The 17,410-nt window shown below is 43.9% G+C and overlaps 1 protein-coding gene across 8 annotated transcripts in view; it reads left to right on the top strand.

Moving 5' to 3' along the window:
• The window catches only part of SLC4A4 (solute carrier family 4 member 4), a 205,742-nt gene that overhangs the window by 149,369 nt on the left and 38,963 nt on the right, over positions 1–17,410 (top strand). For all 8 annotated transcript variants that reach the window (XM_062614164.1, XM_062614169.1, XM_062614167.1 and 5 more), the window contains 4 exons: positions 5,742–5,899; positions 14,030–14,117; positions 15,528–15,682; positions 16,358–16,471. In XM_062614164.1, coding sequence (XP_062470148.1) covers positions 5,742–5,899; positions 14,030–14,117; positions 15,528–15,682; positions 16,358–16,471 — 515 coding nt within the window. The remainder of the gene's footprint in view (positions 1–5,741; positions 5,900–14,029; positions 14,118–15,527; positions 15,683–16,357; positions 16,472–17,410) is intronic.

Here is a 17,410-nt window from a genome sequence, read left to right as displayed (position 1 = left end):
GTGTGCCTGTGCTAGAGTGTGGGAAGCCCATGATGAAATATGACACGGTGATAAGGTGAGCTTACATAGTCCTACACAAACAGAAGGTAGAGTGAATTCTTACATGGCCTCTGTTAAATAATGCAGCACTCACCTTTTTGTCCCCTATACCTGGGGGGGTTCAGAGGATTTTTTCTCAGAGCCTCAGTTCATGCTCTTGGGCAGCCACCTGCCAGGCTGGAGGACCCCCTTGTTGCTTTGATGCTGCTCTTAGCTTTGATATAACAGGAATTTGGGGAGCTGGATCCCTTTCCCTGTGATCAGGGACCTTTAAGCCTTCCTTTAGTTACACAAAGAACCACATATGCAGTTTAGCTCGTAATGGTAATCTGTATGATCAGTGTTTATTGTGAATGTCCAGGGTTTTCTGTACTTGGAGAGGGGATGAGCTGTATTTAGTGTTGGACCTGAACTCCAGCCCACACCGCCACACCGATTTTGTTTGCTTACTCTTCCTTAGGTCAGTGGTGATCAAATCCGACCATGACACATAAGGACAAACAAATTCGCCCAGAGATCATAGAATCAGAATCACAGAATGGTTTGCATTGGAAGGGACCTTAAAGCTCATCCAGTTCCAGCCCGCTGCCCTGGGCCGGGACACTTTCCACTAGACCAGGTTGCTCCAAGCCCTGTCCAACCTGGCCTTCAACACTTCCAGAGATCAGTGCCTACATGTTGCCTACATGTTCCTTGCAGGCTGTTGAGCAAAGACTGGAGCATCATTACAGTAATGTGACTAGCTAAAGGGCTTCTCTGATTATAATTTTAATGGATTTTGGTTAGCTTTGTGTTTCCGGTGCTTCAGCTAATGACTCATTTAATGGAGTTTCCACTCATCTTGGGTATTCTCTTGCCTTAGACAGGCTTACAGACTGCTCTGAGAAGTGTTCCAGGCAGGATCCATGTGTTTGTTTAGCCAAGTGTTCCTTCTCATCCTCTCTTGCTCTTAGTTGTGGGGAAGCTGTACTCTTAGTTGTGCTGGGTGCTCCCAGATGGAAGGAAGAAGCTTTCTACCCTTGACAAAATCATAGAATTGTAGAATGGTTTGGGTTGGAAGGAACCTTAAAACAAGAATCCCTGTGAACACAGGAATTGCTTTAATTTCTGACAAACCTTTAGCAATGCTGCTGATCACAGAATGTTAAAATGCATTTAGGGCAATAGCGACTTTTCAGATTGCTGGGCCTTTTTGCAAGCACAGTGGTGGAGAGCTGTGGCCTTTAACATAACATTAGTGGTTGGGTTAGAACGATGCTCTATTTAGCAGAGTGCAGGGAGAGTGAATATAGTGCTTCCAGCTGCATGCCCTCTATCCCTCCCTCCCTGCTCCCAGGAGCTGCTGAGGACTAACATCATCCTGAAGCTGCTTCAGAGGATGGTTCAAAATGGGGCATAAGTGCTTGACTGTACCTTTCCCATCACCTCTCCGGTAAATGATTTAAGAGAGTGGTGAGTGGTGCTGCGAAACTGAATTGGAGCAAAGAACCTGTTACAGAATCCCAGACTGGTTTGAGTTGAAGGGACCGTAAAGCTCATTCAGTTCCAACCCCCTCCACGGGCCGGGACACCTTCTACTAGACCAGGTTGCTCCAAGCCCTGCCCCATGTGGCCTTGAACACTGTCAGGGGTGGGACAGCCACAGCTTCTGTGGGCAACCTGTGCCAGTGCCTCAGCACCCTTATAGTAAATAAGTTCTTCTTAATCTCTAATCTGAATCTTCCTGTTCCACAAAGTTGAACATTTATTGTGGATTTAGAATCATAGAATCATAGAATGGTTAGGGTTGGAAAGGACCTTAAGATCATCAAGTTCCAACCACCCTGCCAAGGGCAGGGGCACCTCACACTAAACCATGCCACCCAAGGCTCTGTCCAGCCTGGCCTTGAACACCACCAGGGATGGAGCATTCACAACTTCCTTGGGCAACCTATTCCAGTGCCTCACCACCCTCACAGTAAAGAACTTCTTCCTTATATCCAATCTAAACTTCCCTTGTTTAGGTTTTAACCTTATCAGTACAGTCCCTAATGAAGAATCCCTCCCCACCATCCCTATAGGCCCCCTTCAGATACTGGAAGGCTGCTATGAGGTCTCCACGCAGCCTTCTCTTCTCCAGGCTAAACAGCCCCAATTTTCTCACCCTATTTTCATACGGGAAGTGCTCCAGTCCCCTGATCATCCTCATGGCCTCCTCTGGACTTGTTCCAACAGTTCCATGTCCTTTTTGTGTTGAGGACACCAGAACTGCACACAATACTCCAAGTGAGGTCTCACAAGAGCAGAGTAGAGGGGCAGGATCACCTCCTTTGACCTGCTGGTCATGCTCCTTTTGATGCAGCCCAGGATACGGTTGGCTTTCTGGGCTGTGAGTGCACACTGAAGCCGGCTCATGTTCAGTTTCTCATCTACCATTATTTTCTTATCTCCGGTTTCCTCCAAAGCTGGAACGACTGGTAGTACTTTTCCAGGCTTCATTCTTGATGCATATTTAATATCTTCTCTGGTGGTGACCCTGACTGCAGCATGCGGGAGTAGGATTGTCCCAGTGTTTTCTTCCCGTTGAATCAATAACTCATGCCTTTTCATGAGACTTTTCCCATTTTTCTACTTCTTGAGTCTCCTGGCAAAGCTCGTTATGGTTTCATAGCCCAGCTTAGTGTTACCCCCTGTTGGTGTTCCTGGCAGTATATCCTCACTTGCCATTCACCCGTAGCCAGGCACACACAGAGCATCTCCAAACATCACCCAGGGCAGGATTTTCCAAAAGCCTTCAATTCCACATTAATTCTGCCACTGCTGAAATAAAAAACAAATCCATCTGGGATCTGAGGACACTTGGAGTGCAAGCAAGGCAGAGAGGTGAGACCGGGGCTCTGGGAGCTTTCCTGGTTCCTCAGGTTTGCTTCAGCTGACTGCCAGCCTAGCAGAAGGGCAGCCCTGTGACTGCCTAAAGAGATTTCCAGGTGCCAGGAAGATACCAGAAAATAAGTCAGGAGAGGCTGATTTTTGAAACTTACTGGCTGTTGCTGCTGCAGCATTTTCCTATTGTCAAATGAGAAGCAATTGATGACATTAGCAAGAAGTTCTTTACTGTGAGTATAGTGAGGCCCTGGCACAGGTTGCCCAGAGAAGCTTTGGCTGTCCCATCCCTGGCAGTGTTCAAGGCCAGGTTGGATGGGGCTTGGAGCAACCTGGTCTAGTGGAAGGTGTCCCTGCCTAGGGCAGGGGATTGGAACTGGATGAGCTTTAAGATCCCTTCCAACCCAAACCACTCTGTGATTCTATGATTTCTCCATAGTTGGACCATAGGATGCCTGTTGTAGAGCCCCATGAGCCTGCTCACATCTGCTATGGTACCATTACATAGGTGCAGGGGTGGCAAGAATAACCATCAGGCCATAAAGAACTGGTTTTAGCATAAAGCTGTAGGCTGTACTTTCGGAGAAGATGTATAAATGAGTATCCCTGTCAGCTGACTGATGAGAACGATGCTGGTCTTCTGGTACTTTATTTTAATGGTGATGAACACAGAACTGGACCTCAGATACCATTTGGATGCTTGGGAAGGACTGGAATTTAATAAATGCAGCTTCACCCCAAAGAAGCTGTGAATGCTCTTTCCCTGGTGGTGTTCAAGGCCGGGTTGGACAGAGCCTTGGGTGACATGGTTTAGTGTGAGGGGTCCCTGCCCATGGCAGAGGGGTTGGAACTAGATGATCTTAAGGTCCTTTCCAACCCTAACTATTCTATGATTCTATGATTCACAGGTTGTCTTCTAAGCTCACTTTCCTGCAGGTTAGAGCCCTGCTATTCAGTAACACCACAGACACTTTGATGCATTACTAGAAGTGCATTAAACAATAACTGCATAGTTCTGCTTTGAGATACACCCTTTTTTTTCAAGAAAAAAATCAAGTTGGTTTTCAAATAGACTAAAATTTAGACCTAATGGATGAGAAAGCTTGAAGATAAGCAGTTCAGTTGCACTGGTGTACGCTTACGGTGGCTTCACCAGCTCCCTTCATCCTATTTCTGGCTCAGCTGTTAGTGAAGGAAAAGGCAAAGTTGTAGGAAGAGAGTGAAAGAACGCTAGAAAAAGCACTGCCACCCCCAAAACTGCTCACATAACAGCTCAGGGTCATGTTACTGAGGAGAAAGGAGCAGTCAGAGATTGTAAGAGCAGAAACAAAGAATTAAGGCTTTCAGGGTATCGTGGGAAAGCTATGTTGAAGTAACCTGGGTGAGTAAGGAAATCAGGTTACTGGTCATCAGGCAGAAATTTTGGTGTCTGTTGAATTTCTTTTACTACAAAACATTTACTGAAATGTGTGAGTTCTTCATATACTGTCATCTATTTACCTAGGAGCACCTGAGAAGAATCTGTCCTTCCATGAGCAATTCACACTATCAGTTTATTAGCATAATATTAAAACCACCAGTTAGTGTGCTCTGGGGCTTCTGAGAACTTGTGGAGCCAGGCTGTGCTGGGAGCTGCTGGCGATTTTAGGCAGTTCTACTGAGGTGGATCAAAGTGGGCCACACTGATTTTTCAGCAGATGAGGCAGGGTGGTTTATGTCTGTGGACTCCAGATGTTAGTTGGAGTTCATTTACTTAAACTCCTGTGTGAGGTTCTTAAAATTTCTTCCTGACAGAATGGCATTCAGAGTTGGGAAGGGTAGAACATCTGCAGTAACTTGGTTATAAAGCAGTGGGTGTTTAATTGGTGGTGGAAATAGTTGGGTTTGAGATATGGAGGGAGATAGACACACGCATACACTTTCCCCTTGCTTGGTATTCAAACCTGGGCTAGCAGAGTGGTAGGAGCCTCATCATGGGGAGAGCAGTTAACCAGGGTCCCCACCATGACCATCTGGAGGGGGTTGACTGTGCTACCCAACTTTTCCTGGCTCAGCATCTTCTCTGAAACCCTCTCTGATTTCTCTCTCTTTCATGGACTCCGCTTCTCACTTCACCTCTTCCCAAGGATTTCTCTCCCTTCAGATCTTTGAGATGCGAGTGGTGTAATACTCATCCAGCACCATTCTGTGGATGGGTTGAGAAGGGTTTTTCTCCTGGACAGAAGGTCTCTAATGATGGCACAAGTTCCTCCGTGCCCCTTCAGCCATTGCCTGCTCTGTGCTCTGAGGGCAGCAGTCTGCAGGAGGGCTGAGGGCTCAGGCACTGATGGTGGGAAGCAGTAGCAGTTATTGAAACTGTTGTAGTTTCCAAAGCAGCATTCCTGGTACTTCTGCCCAGGGACTCCTCATGTGCTGGCCTGTACTGGCAGTGGGAACAATGGGTTTGGAGAACCCCAAGCGAATTTAGATGGAGAAGCCACAGGCTAGGAAACGTGCTCTTAAAAGCCTGTGCTGAGCTTAGTCTTCCCCTGGGAACTTGAAAAGACATGTGCACAGTGAAAGGCAAGTGTCCAGCTCCAAGAGGCATAATCTTCTCAGCATCATCTTTGCTTTGGGCACCAACATCAGCACTGTTCTTCTGGGGCTGATCCTGATCTTGCTAGTGTTTGCATCTCAGTAGACTCTGTGTGGCTTAATTATTATTATGCTTAATATATCACCAAAGATATACTCTGACCAAGGAGGAAATGTGGGTGAAAACTGGGTGTATTTTATGCACATTCCTGTTTGCTTGCCTAACAAGGCTTAATGTTCTTTTCCTTCCTTTTTCACTGATGCAGCTGAAGAATAAATTCATGAAGAAATTGCCCCGTGATGCTGAGGCCTCCAACGTGCTGGTTGGGGAGGTAGACTTCCTGGAGAGTCCCTTCATTGCCTTTGTCCGGCTGCAGCAGGCAGTCATGCTGGGTGCTCTGACTGAAGTCCCTGTACCTACCCGGTAAGAGAACTGAGCTCCTAGGAAGGGTACAAGAATGGGAAACTCCATTTCCACCTTTTCAGATAAAAAACCCAGGCCAGAAGATGTTCTCCATTACTTTCCATCATGTGATGTGTGTAGCTATCAGAATTATTGGTTTAAAGAAACAAAACTGCAGCTGCTTAGTAATCTTCAGGTCCTATTTGGTTAACCTGAATTTGGTTATAAGATACCAGCTGTAAACCAGAACATCATTACAGAAACACGCTAACTTTATAACTTAGTAGTAAAGGGCACTGCCAATGTGAAATTTAACTAATGGGGCTTTCTTCCTGCCCCTCATGATTCCCCCTGCCCCAGTCATTCAGATTCCCTCTGCATGTTTTTGCAGTACGTATTTTTCCTCTTAAACTCACATTAGGAGAAAGATGCAGTTCTGGCTCTGCTGGAGCAAAACCAGTAAGTTGGGTAAACTGAGGCATACAGTTCTGTTGGGGTAGTCATGTTGTATGATCTAGCCAGGTTGGGTGGAGCCTTGAGCAACCTGGTCTAGTGGAAGGTGTCCCTGCTCATGTCAGGGGGTTGGAACTGCATGAGCTTTAAGGTCCCTTCCAACCCAAAGCATTCTGTTGATTTTGTGATTCTATGTTGCTGCTCATTGCAGGGGAGCTGGACTAGATGACCTTTGAAGGTCCATTCCCTTCCAACCCAAACTGTTATATGATTCTGTGGTGCTTTCTAATGCATAATGATTCAGAGAAAACTATAACTTATTGTAACTCACGGCAAGTTAATCTGAGTCTCCCAAATATGAAAATAATTTATGATCTTAAATATTTGAATTCTCTGCTTGAAGATGTGTAACTGTCTCTACAGTGAGCGTGTTTATCTACTAGAATAACAAAGTGCTATTTGAATTCTTAGCAATATTATCTTTCGTTAGACAGTTGCATATTGTTTATCAGGTAATATAGTAGAGAAAAATTATCAGTATAGATGTCCAGACCATCTGCTCTGTATTTGAGTGTTAATGTAGGAGTGTATCTTTGCTTCATATACAAACAAACACTCCATCAAGGTAAGAACCTCAGTCCTTGGCCCCGCTGCGTACCTCCACTCTGGTGTGCTTCTCCTGTCAGCTTACAAACGGTTTGTGTTTTGCTTGTAATTAGGGAGTTCAAATTGCACCTCTCACATCATCACTAATGTGCAAATACGTATTTTATGTGAACAGTCTCCAGGGCTTTACATACACAGTGAAGGCTGTGGTTTGAATGCCTACAGGGTTTGAGGCTGTATCAAGTAATATTTTGTGAGAGGTATGACAACAGAAGCACATGGCTAGTGCATTACTGATACTGGAAGGAATCCCAGCCATTGTATGGAGTGGAAGTTATATGGTTGTTATAATCTGTACCTTATTTTATGTACGGATCCAAGGAAAAAGAGGATCTAGTTCTGCTGTTTGTCTAACTGCCTCCTAGTAGTGCAGCAGTGTTTGTATTTCTTGGAGTTTCTGTAAGTGGCTCCTTAAAATAACCATGTCAACAGCTGTTTGCACACAGTGGGTATTTTGGCAGGAGCATGGGGAGACAAAAGTGGCTTATAAATGGTTATTCCTCATTTCTCAGTATTACTGAGCTCTGCATAATTCAGTATTTTGGCTACAACGTCTAATCCCACTTGCTTTTTTTTAAGCACATCTCCAAATGCTTTTCAGCAGATGTAAAATTAGGTATTGTTTGTTTTGGTAGTGGGAGCCAGGAAGTTAGATCTAGGATTGTTGAACGACCTCATTACTCAATAGCATTAATCAAGACAATATGTCCTTCCGTGCCAACATTTTTTTCCAGGAAATAGCATTATCCATTTGCTGTCCTCCAAACCAAATGCTAGCCCTAATCAAAGCAGAGAGGCTCATTAGATGGCTTTTGTGAGTAATGAAGCGCCATTTGCAGTGGCTGCATCCTGTGAAATTCAATCAAGGAAATCCCATTGGGGGCCCAGATGAGCTGTGATGGAGCGTCTCCTCAGTGAGCATCGGGTCTCAGCCATCTCAGGCAGCATGTTACTGCTGTGGATGGGCACTGAGCAGCCCACAGGCTCCTCACAGCGCTGGTGCATGAAGCCATGTTTTGCTTTTCAAAGCACTAACCAGGCAGATTTTGTAGGGAGAGGGCAGCTATAGCTTTTGATAGACCAGCTGAGAAGCAGCCCGTCAGCTGCAGCCACTAGCTGGGTGTGTAAGACATCACCACAATCTTGTGTTGCAGAAGCAAATAAGACACCTAGCCCTGAAAGGTGAAAGGTTCATGATATCGTGGTGGCCCTGCCCTGCCCTGGTTTATCCATGTTGACCCAGCACTGTAGAAAGAAAAAGGATTATTGTCTGCATAAGGTGGACAGTATTCAATGTGTAGACTTCCTGTTAAATGGGTTAATTTTTTTCTGCTAGTTTTATTTTTTTCTTCCTTCCTACATTCTTTGGCTTGGATTTTTCTTGTAAGCTGCAGAATTTTGGATGCTTTGTAGAAATAAAATGTCCTGTGTAGAAATTATTCTTTCTTGGGTACATAAATTTTCTATATATATTTTTTTCTTCACGCTTCCTTGCTAAGGATTTTAAGCATTTCCTTTACTTAAAAGTAGATTTGTACTTAAAGGAAATCAGGAAGATCTGATGAATTCTTCAGGAAAGACTTCTCAGCAAGGTTTTTTCATACAACCCTGGTAATAAAACTGAGGGATCTGAAACTGATATAGAGAGATCCCAGCCTTTCTCTGTGTTTTCTTTTTACTGATCAGATTGAAAAGACCTTGAAGGACTTTTGTTTTCTCATGTTGAATTTCATTCCTCAGTGCTGCAGACTCCTCATTTTAGCAAGCTACTGTGCTTGCACCATGGCTTGGGTACGGCTGCTTCTCCTCTGGACGGTGCAATAGCCATAGCTTCTTATTTTCATAAAAGAAATGTACAATCACGTGTTGAGGTCTGCCGCCTTAAGGTAATGTTGATGGGGAAAAAAAGATGAAGAATGAGCAAAGGAAAGATGTGTTTTGGAGATAAGCTGTACAGACTTGCACAGGCTAATATGTAGTGCTGGGAAATGGCCTGTGTCTGCAAGTCTTGAACAAAATGAAGTAACTTGCCCACAGATCACTTAGGAAGCATGGGGCAGAACCAGGAGTCAGATTCTCCTCCCTTACCTCCTAACTTGAGCTTTTAACTGCAAAGGCATCTTTTCTTCTTCATAGGTAGGGTGAAACGTGTGTCTTGTTCATTAGTTGCAGCATTGAAAGGTTTTCAGGGCTGTCCCCTTTAGCAGCCTTTCCAGCAGAAGGACTTGGTCTGGGAAGCTGTGTTTATGTGTTGGACACCATGTAGGAAGCCTGCAGTGTCAGTACGTTGCTCAAAACTTGAAGGGTCACTTGTGTGAAATAGCAGATGGACCAAACATGTCACCATCTCCTTTCATTACTTCACAGTTTCAAGTTGTGCTCCTTTTATCAGCAGTCCAACCACTTAGTCTGCTGGAAAAGTACATCAAGAGGTTGTTCTTCCAGCCCTCGAGACCAAAATGTAACTCTAAGATGAATGCCTTGCAGGCTTCACACATGGTGTCCAACAACAGGACTGCTTCCTCCCACCCATCTCAAAATTGAAAACATTTTCTCAAGACCTTACTGAGTTTCCTGTGGGAAGGTGCCTTTAACCTTTATGGGGTTGTTGCTCTTGCTTGCTCCAGATTTGACAGGCATAGATGAGTTTTGGATTAGAATTGCTCATCTATGAGAATAAATTTATTCTGGTTGGGTTTGGTGACATAGTCCGTATGATCAGAAGGTGAATCATACGTAATTGGTGGTCATCATCTGCTTGGGCAGGATGTAAAGCATGCAAAAACAACAGGAGGAATAGTGTTTTAGGTAAAACAGTAACAAATTACTGAGTTTTTGGCTCACTACCAGCTTGGAAGCAAAGGATTTTGAATGCTTTGACTGTGCTGTCATATTAAGTTCAAGACCAGATATTTCTCTGGGGAGAAACATTGAATTTTGTTACTACTTTAGAGAGACTTTGAGCTGAGTGATACAAAGTGAACCTCACATCCTCTGCATTGAATCTTCCTTAGGAGTGTTAAATATCAGAAATGGAGGTTTGATAACTCGGCGTGTGTTGTGTGCTGGTTTTCATCTTGCCAGATGAAGAGGAGTATATCACAGCTAGAAGTGAGGGCTTTCTTCGGTGGAAGTATTCGTAACTAAATGACGCTAAATGCCTGGAAACATAATGTAGTCCAAACCACTAAAATGCATTAATGTTTTTGTCTTTCTGATATTTGGCTTTTTAAAAGGTCGTGTTCTAAAACTGAAGGTAATTCTGAGATGAATCAGTCAAGACAAAGAATTTGGAAGGTGTCATAAACTGCCTGTTTCCAAGAACATTTTAGTAAGTGCAGGAGCATTCAGGCGCTTGTGTTAGGCACTGAAAGAGAGCTAGTGTAATTATTTCAGAAGATGGTTCTGAAAATGTCTCATTCCCCTGGAGAATCAGAATGTCAAGCAGCAACTTCTGAAGTTATGAACCTTTTTTAAAAATTAACAGATCTGGATAATTTGCATCCCAGAGTTTTAAAAGACTTGGCTGAGGAACAGTTTTATAATGTTGTTTTATAATAACTTCTGAAACACAGGGAAGGTTCCAAGAGGTAGGAGGAGAGAGAGGACATGACCTAGGCGTGTATGGCTTCGTCACCTCCATGTGAACCTTAAGTAAAGCACTTGAAACCTCATGAAGAGTTCAATTAGGAAGTGTTACTGTTAGTGATGCCAATTAATATGCATTTATGGATCCTGTCCTACTAGCTTGATGCCTTTTTAAATAGGACTTAGATTTTTTTATCTAGAAATTACTTATGGGGATATAATATACCTTGTAAGATATTTGACTTGGTACATCATGATATTTGATTTAGAAACCTGAAATAATATTTAATACAATGATTGTAAGGGGAGGAGTACTTCTGGTGAGGTGCCACACCTCTCAACCCTGGTGTGTTCCACATTTTATCAGCAGCTTTTGAGAAAATGTATAGTTAGCATAGCAAAGGTTGGCAAATAACAAAGAGGGTGTCTCCATGCATGGCTGAGAGCAATCTTGTCATCTGTGCCTTAACTTGTCCTCTTGTCAGTTTCCTCCTCTAGGGACAGGTGGAAGGGCTGTGCTCAAAATGCTGGTTGTCTCTGGTCATAACCTATATATAGTATAGTGTAGTGGGTATAGTAGATTGTTCCATCAGGGCTAGAACTGCTGAAACCTGTTTTCCTAGAATTATGTTCCATGTCCTTTCCCTCCACCATGGCAATAATCTGAGCTCTCCCTGTCATCCTACCATGTTTCTAAGACATAAAATCGTATCAGAATCCTGGACTGGTTTGTGCTAGAAGGGACCTTAAAGCTCATCCAGTTCCTATCCCCCTGTCACGGGCAAGGGCACCTTCCACTAGACCAGGTTGCTCCAAGGCCCATCCAACCTGGCCTTGATCACTGCCAGAAATGGGGCAGACACAGCTTCTGTGGGCAACCTGTGCCAGGGTTCACCATCCTCACAGCGAAGAGTTTCTTCCTTACATCCAACCTAAATCTACCCTCTTCTAGTTTAAAGGCATTTCCCCTTGTCCTACTTCCCATGCTTGTCACTACCTGAAGTCCTGTCCCCTGGCTCCTAACTTCCTTTTCTCAGGAAAGCAGCCTCACATCAAGTTCCTGAGTAGCCATAGGTTATATTTGCACTGAAAGAACTGAGGAAGACACTGATAGATCAGAGAAGGGTTGTGGAAGAAAGAGCCTTCAAAGTGACTAAAGAGAGGAGAAAAGCCTCAAATGGCTTATTCTGACAAATGAGTGACTGGATCGATAAGGGAGAAAAGCCTCAAATGGCTTATTCTGGCAGATTAGTGACTGGATCAATAAGGGAGGATATTTAAAGGGATTTAATTATTGAGGGTTCTTCAGTCTAGCTATGAGAGACAATTGAAATTTATGACTGGAAGTTGAAGCTGACCCAAATTCACACTGGAGGCAGTGAAAAAGGTTTTAGATGAGACAACTTATTCAAGGTTATAGTGTGTTTATTTTCCATTACTGATAGAAAGGAAGAGTTGTAATTGGAAAAAGGCTCAATTCAGGAAGCTTTAAGAGTTGTTTTGAGCAGCGATAAGTGTTTCTTTTTGAGACACATGCTGATACGGAGTTTGCTGAAAATTGCCCCAATAATTGCCTTTGCTAAATTAGGTAAAATGGAGACATTGGTCTCTTGCCATGTGACTTCTTTTGTTGCTAATTGCAAGGGTGAGTTGACATGCGAGAGAGAGACAGACTTTTGTCTCAAGGTCACTAGATAGAGTCCAGCTCAGGATGAACATTTGAAATGACACCAGCACGATGGTCTTCATTGAACACCCACTGACCACCAAGTGCTGGCCATCGTGCAAGATGGCCACCAGAACTAACAGGGCTTTCTTGACAAGCCAGTTGTCAAGGTGAAGAGGTGAGCATGAAGGCAGATTGTATTTTTGTGCCATAGCCATGAACCAAATAATTTTTTGTGAAACAAATCTGAATAGGGGATTTAGAGGAAGCTTGTGTTTCTACAGACAAGGCTGTAGATCCTGTGTGAGTAAGTAGCTGCCAGCTTGGCACCTGTCTGCGGTGTGAAATCAACTCTGAAGCAAGAGTACTTCTACAGGTGGTAGTGGCTTTTGCCATTCCAGCATTGATGCTTTAGGCTTGTACATGAAACTTAGTTTATGAACTGGGAGTGTCAAAGATAAGGCTTAGGTCTTCCCTGAATGAATGATTATTTGAATGGTGGTATCTTTTTAATTATTATTTATTTACTTTTCATTCCAGGGCAGGAGGACCTAGGTACCTTTGAAGGTCCAACCTTGAGGCTGTACTTAAAACTCCTCAAATGAGTGTCACTTAAGAGGCTGGAAAATGCAGCCACCTTTCATCAGCATTCCCATTACTCTGGCACAACTGCTAAACCATTTTATTGGCAGAAGCTTCCATTTTATTGGCAGAAGCTTCCATTTTCCATGTATAGTTTTTCCATTAAGGACTCTCATTAGAACACACTGTGACATAGACAAGGCCCGATTCATAGCATGTTAGCACTGACAAAAGCACGGGCAGAGAAGATAAAGAGCAGTAATTTCCTTTCTCCAAAGGTTTCATATAGTGGTGTTTTCCAAACTCACTAGCAGTGACTTGAGCATAGTTGCTGCCCAAAGAGATCATATAAGAAGTCAGCTCCTAATACCTTGTGGATGTGGTTACCCTTGCTGAAGGTGTCTGCCATAGGAATAGACTCACACCTTAAGTTGCCTGCTTAAGAATTAAGCTGTAACTGTAAAACCATCAGATGGGCTTACAGGTCTCTGTTATGTATCTTATACTTGGAGCGGAAATTCAGGCCATACAAATTGGGCTTAATTATTTATAGCTAAAGCCCTAATTTAGATTAATGGTTTCCCTTCACATGTGGGTGCTGAACCGTAACAGAGATCTGAGCTCCAGCAGAGCATTAACAAGCACGTGGAGTGCTGTCTGATATAGCTTGGAGGAGCAATAAAGTTCACAGTGAGCAATGCGGATGGTTAATCACATCTTCCCTCTGTGCCCACTGTTGTGCTGGCCCTGCTTGGCCCATCCTGTGAGCTTTATGTGGTGCACAGGGCATGAATGCTCAACCACCCTGCACTGGAGCTGGCATCTGTCATGTGTAGTTCACTTCCAGGTACTGGGCACTGGAAGAGCATCATTTCTTCACCGCATCCTGAAGTCTAGGGTGCTGTATGGCAGCAATCTCTGCGTAGGGCTGTCATAGCATTTGGCCATAGTGGTCTCAGTAGTGGTCTCAAAGCTAAAGGGAGCAAAACTCTGGGTAGTGTCTTGCTTGTCTGAGTACGTGTGATGGGCTACAGGGTGTAACCTCTGCTCCCAAATTCGCTGGAGGCCACTGGCGTCCTCTGGATCTTTAACAAGGACCACAACTTTAGAAAGTTGAATTTCCATCTAGATACTATATAAGTAATAAGCTATCCATTTTGCTATGCTAAAGGGGAACAATCTGCTTGTTTTGTCAGATTCCTCTTCATTCTGCTGGGACCGAAGGGTAAAGCAAAGTCCTATCATGAGATTGGCCGAGCCATCGCCACACTGATGTCAGATGAGGTAGGTGTCTTGACATCTCCTATGAGAAACGGGTTCTCCCATGTTTCAGTTCATTAGCTAATAGTGATGCCCTTTCCTCCAGCATGGTTGACAGGAATTTGCACATAAAGCTGAAATATCCAAATGTCACCTCCTAATTCCATCTGTTCACGTAATAATTTAATTATTTCACCTGGATTTGTGTTTTTGTAAAAGCATGACTGTAGGAAGGCTTTGTCCATTGTGTGTATTTTCCTGCTAGCAATCACTCTTTCCAATAGACTGTCACCGAATGATAGAATCAACTAGGTTGGGAAAGTCCAACCATCAAGTCCAACCGTTACTGATCTTTGAATTAATCTTGTGGTGGTGTGCACATTCTGTCACACTCCATGATCCTGGTAACACACAGCCACGCTCCAGGTAATTACAGCAGAAATGGTTACACCTAGGACATACTATTGTGTGTTGCACTTTATCTTGGAGCACTTCTTCGTTCAGGCAGTGCTTGTATTATCCACAAGCAGCTAGCAATTACTTCCTAATCATACACCACAATGAGATGACTGGGCTTTCAATATTCATTTACAGCTTTTTTATTCCAGTGTCCCATGGGCTCTGTGCATCTGGGGCTGATTTACATTATGTTTGTTTCTTGCTGTCTCCTTACATTGTTTTTGCTTTCATGTGGTTCCCTTAATTACCACTTGCCTTGTCTCAGCTCTTCTGTTTTGTGTCATTTGCACTGCTTGGAGCAACGGTTTAGTTTCCATGGCCCAACAGTCCTCCTTGCTACCACTGGCTCTTCTTACTAAGTCTGTCACATTTGCTCATCTGCTTCCACTCCAAGCAGTCCAGAAGATACCTGTAAAATTCAGCATTAATGCTCTTTTTCCCCTCTTTTCTCATTCACTCTTCATCAATAATACGAGACCTTTCAGTAAAACCAGTCTGTGCTTTTTGTTATTATATTTGAGTAAATATTGTCATCATTTCCATGTCACAGGGTTGGAAACTATATGTTTGTTTGATTTTTTTTTTTTTGATAGACTGAAGCAGGTAGGGAAAGAGGATCAATATTTTTTGTGCCTTGTAAAAGTGTCTTCTCAAAGTGTAATTGAAACTCCTCATTTAAATGAAAACTCTTATTTTGGGTAAGGCAAATGGATAATTGCTTTACTAACATTTTGAAATATGTTAGAAATGTATGTTTTGCTAAAAATTAGAAATACATATGCCTGCAAGAAAAGAGTATCTATCATTAAACAACTAGCCAAAGGAATGGGCTTCCTGAGGTTCACACACCCTTGTGCCAAGTGTCCTGGTACTTTCTGCTAATGAATTTTATGGAACAAAATTTGGTAGCTGCCTCTACAGTCTGGGCTTCAGAAAATGCAACCCTTTCTCTATGGATCTCTCTTGTCCTTGCAGGTGTTCCATGACATTGCCTATAAAGCCAAGGACCGGCAGGACCTGATCGCTGGCATCGATGAGTTTCTGGATGAAGTCATTGTGCTCCCCCCTGGGGAATGGGATCCAGCCATTAGGATAGAGCCCCCCAAGTCTCTTCCTTCTTCAGATAAAAGGTAACAGCAGTAGACAGGCAGGTTTATCTCTGTGATGAGCTACAGCGTGCATCAGTTCTGAAAAGGTGATGGGAAGAGCTGCTGCTTTGGGTACAACAGGTTTATTGAGCAGCTTCAGTGACTGCATCTGCCTGTCTATGTTTAGAATGCACTAGAAGTAATTTTGGGAGATATGTGGGTGGTGAGGCCCTGGCACAGACTGCCCAGAGAAGCTTTGGCTGCCCCATCCCTGGCAGTGTTCAAAGCCAGGCTGGATGAGGCTTTGAGGAATCTGGTCTAGTGGAAGGTGTCCCTGCCTGTGGCAGGGGGTTGGAACTGGATGAGCTTTAAGGCCCTTTCCAGTCCACAATATTTTAGGATTCCATGGTGATTTTCAGGTCTTTCTTAACAGCTGGAGGGAGGATTTCCTTGCAATTCTATACCCTTCAAGGTGATGTTGTAGGCATATAACATACATAGTGGTTATCCAGGCTCTTTGTGGTTCTGCTTGGTCTTTTTAACATGCAATGCTCCACTCGCTGCTGGCAGGTCAGCCTTCTAGTATCCTTTGTACAACATGGCTCTGGAAAGGGCTGTGTAACACTTGTTCAGAGGAAGATTATGCATCTTGGATTATGTTGGGTGGAGCCATCAGACAATGCAGTGAGCCTCAGTTTGCCTTGCCTTCTTGCCTAGGAAAAACATGTACTCCGGTGGAGAAAACCTCCAGATGAATGGAGACACACCTCATGATGGAGGACATGGCGGCGGGGGCCATGGGGACTGCGAAGAGTTGCAACGAACTGGCAGGTCAGGAAGCTCTGCTTAATGGGATGTGCCTGGAGCCACCCATGTAAGGTGGCAGTATTCCCTTTGCAAAACCATTTCTGCTCCCTTCTGCTGACATACTGTTTGTATAGGTTGAGCTGTGACTCCAGAACTGAGTGCCCAGCTTGAGGCTGCCTGAAGGGTGCTGAACACTCAGCCTCAGCAAATTACAAAGCATCTTAAATAAGCACAAAAAAAGTGAAAGAAGGCCAAGGCACGTGTTTGCTGTTGGCATCCTGTGAAGTTAGGTGATCTGTGAGGGATATAAACATGGCAGGTACAGCTACAGTTTCCATTTCAATTGCTGGAAGCACTTTAGCCAAGAGCAGAGACATTCCCTTTTCCAGACATTCCTGTTGTAGTTGAATTGCAAAATGAAGGCTTTTATGGGATAGAAATACAGAAGGTAACACAGCCCAAGGCTTTACTCTGCTGTATTATTCTGCTTGTATGCCATGTAGAAGTCCAGTAGGATGGGAATGCAGTCCAGGTGGCCATAAGACAGCTGAGCATTTCAGGGTCACTACGCAGGTTTGTGTGGTGGCATTGTGCCCTCCCTCCCAGTCTCTGTTTTCTTTTTAAGTTCTAGCAGAGTGTCCGGATTCTAGGAGGAAAGTCTGAAAATCTGAAATTACACATTGGTGTGTACAAGGCAGTCAATACATCCTGTTTCTGGGTCAGGAAACAAACATTTCTTGTGCTGGCAGTGTCGGAGCCACATGGAGTTTATACAGGTTAAATACTGTCTTGTCTGTGATTCCACAGAAAGAATACATCTGCAAGTGCAGCTCTCTTGTTCTCCAAGATGATTTCACTTGTGTTTTCACTTGTAGTTCTTTTTCTGAAGCATTTTTCCACTTAGCAGATTGTTTGGCTCACCCAACCATTGTGTTTGCCGGGTGGAGAAATTTAGGCAGGGAT

This window comes from Pezoporus occidentalis, unplaced genomic scaffold (assembly GCF_034315485.1).
Source record: "Pezoporus occidentalis ecotype Australia unplaced genomic scaffold, CSIRO_AGI_Poc_V1 ctg172, whole genome shotgun sequence".
Classification (NCBI taxonomy): Eukaryota; Metazoa; Chordata; class Aves; order Psittaciformes; family Psittacidae; genus Pezoporus; species Pezoporus occidentalis.
The sequence above is the reverse complement of the archived record's forward strand: the minus strand, read 5'-3'. Positions and strand labels throughout refer to the sequence as shown.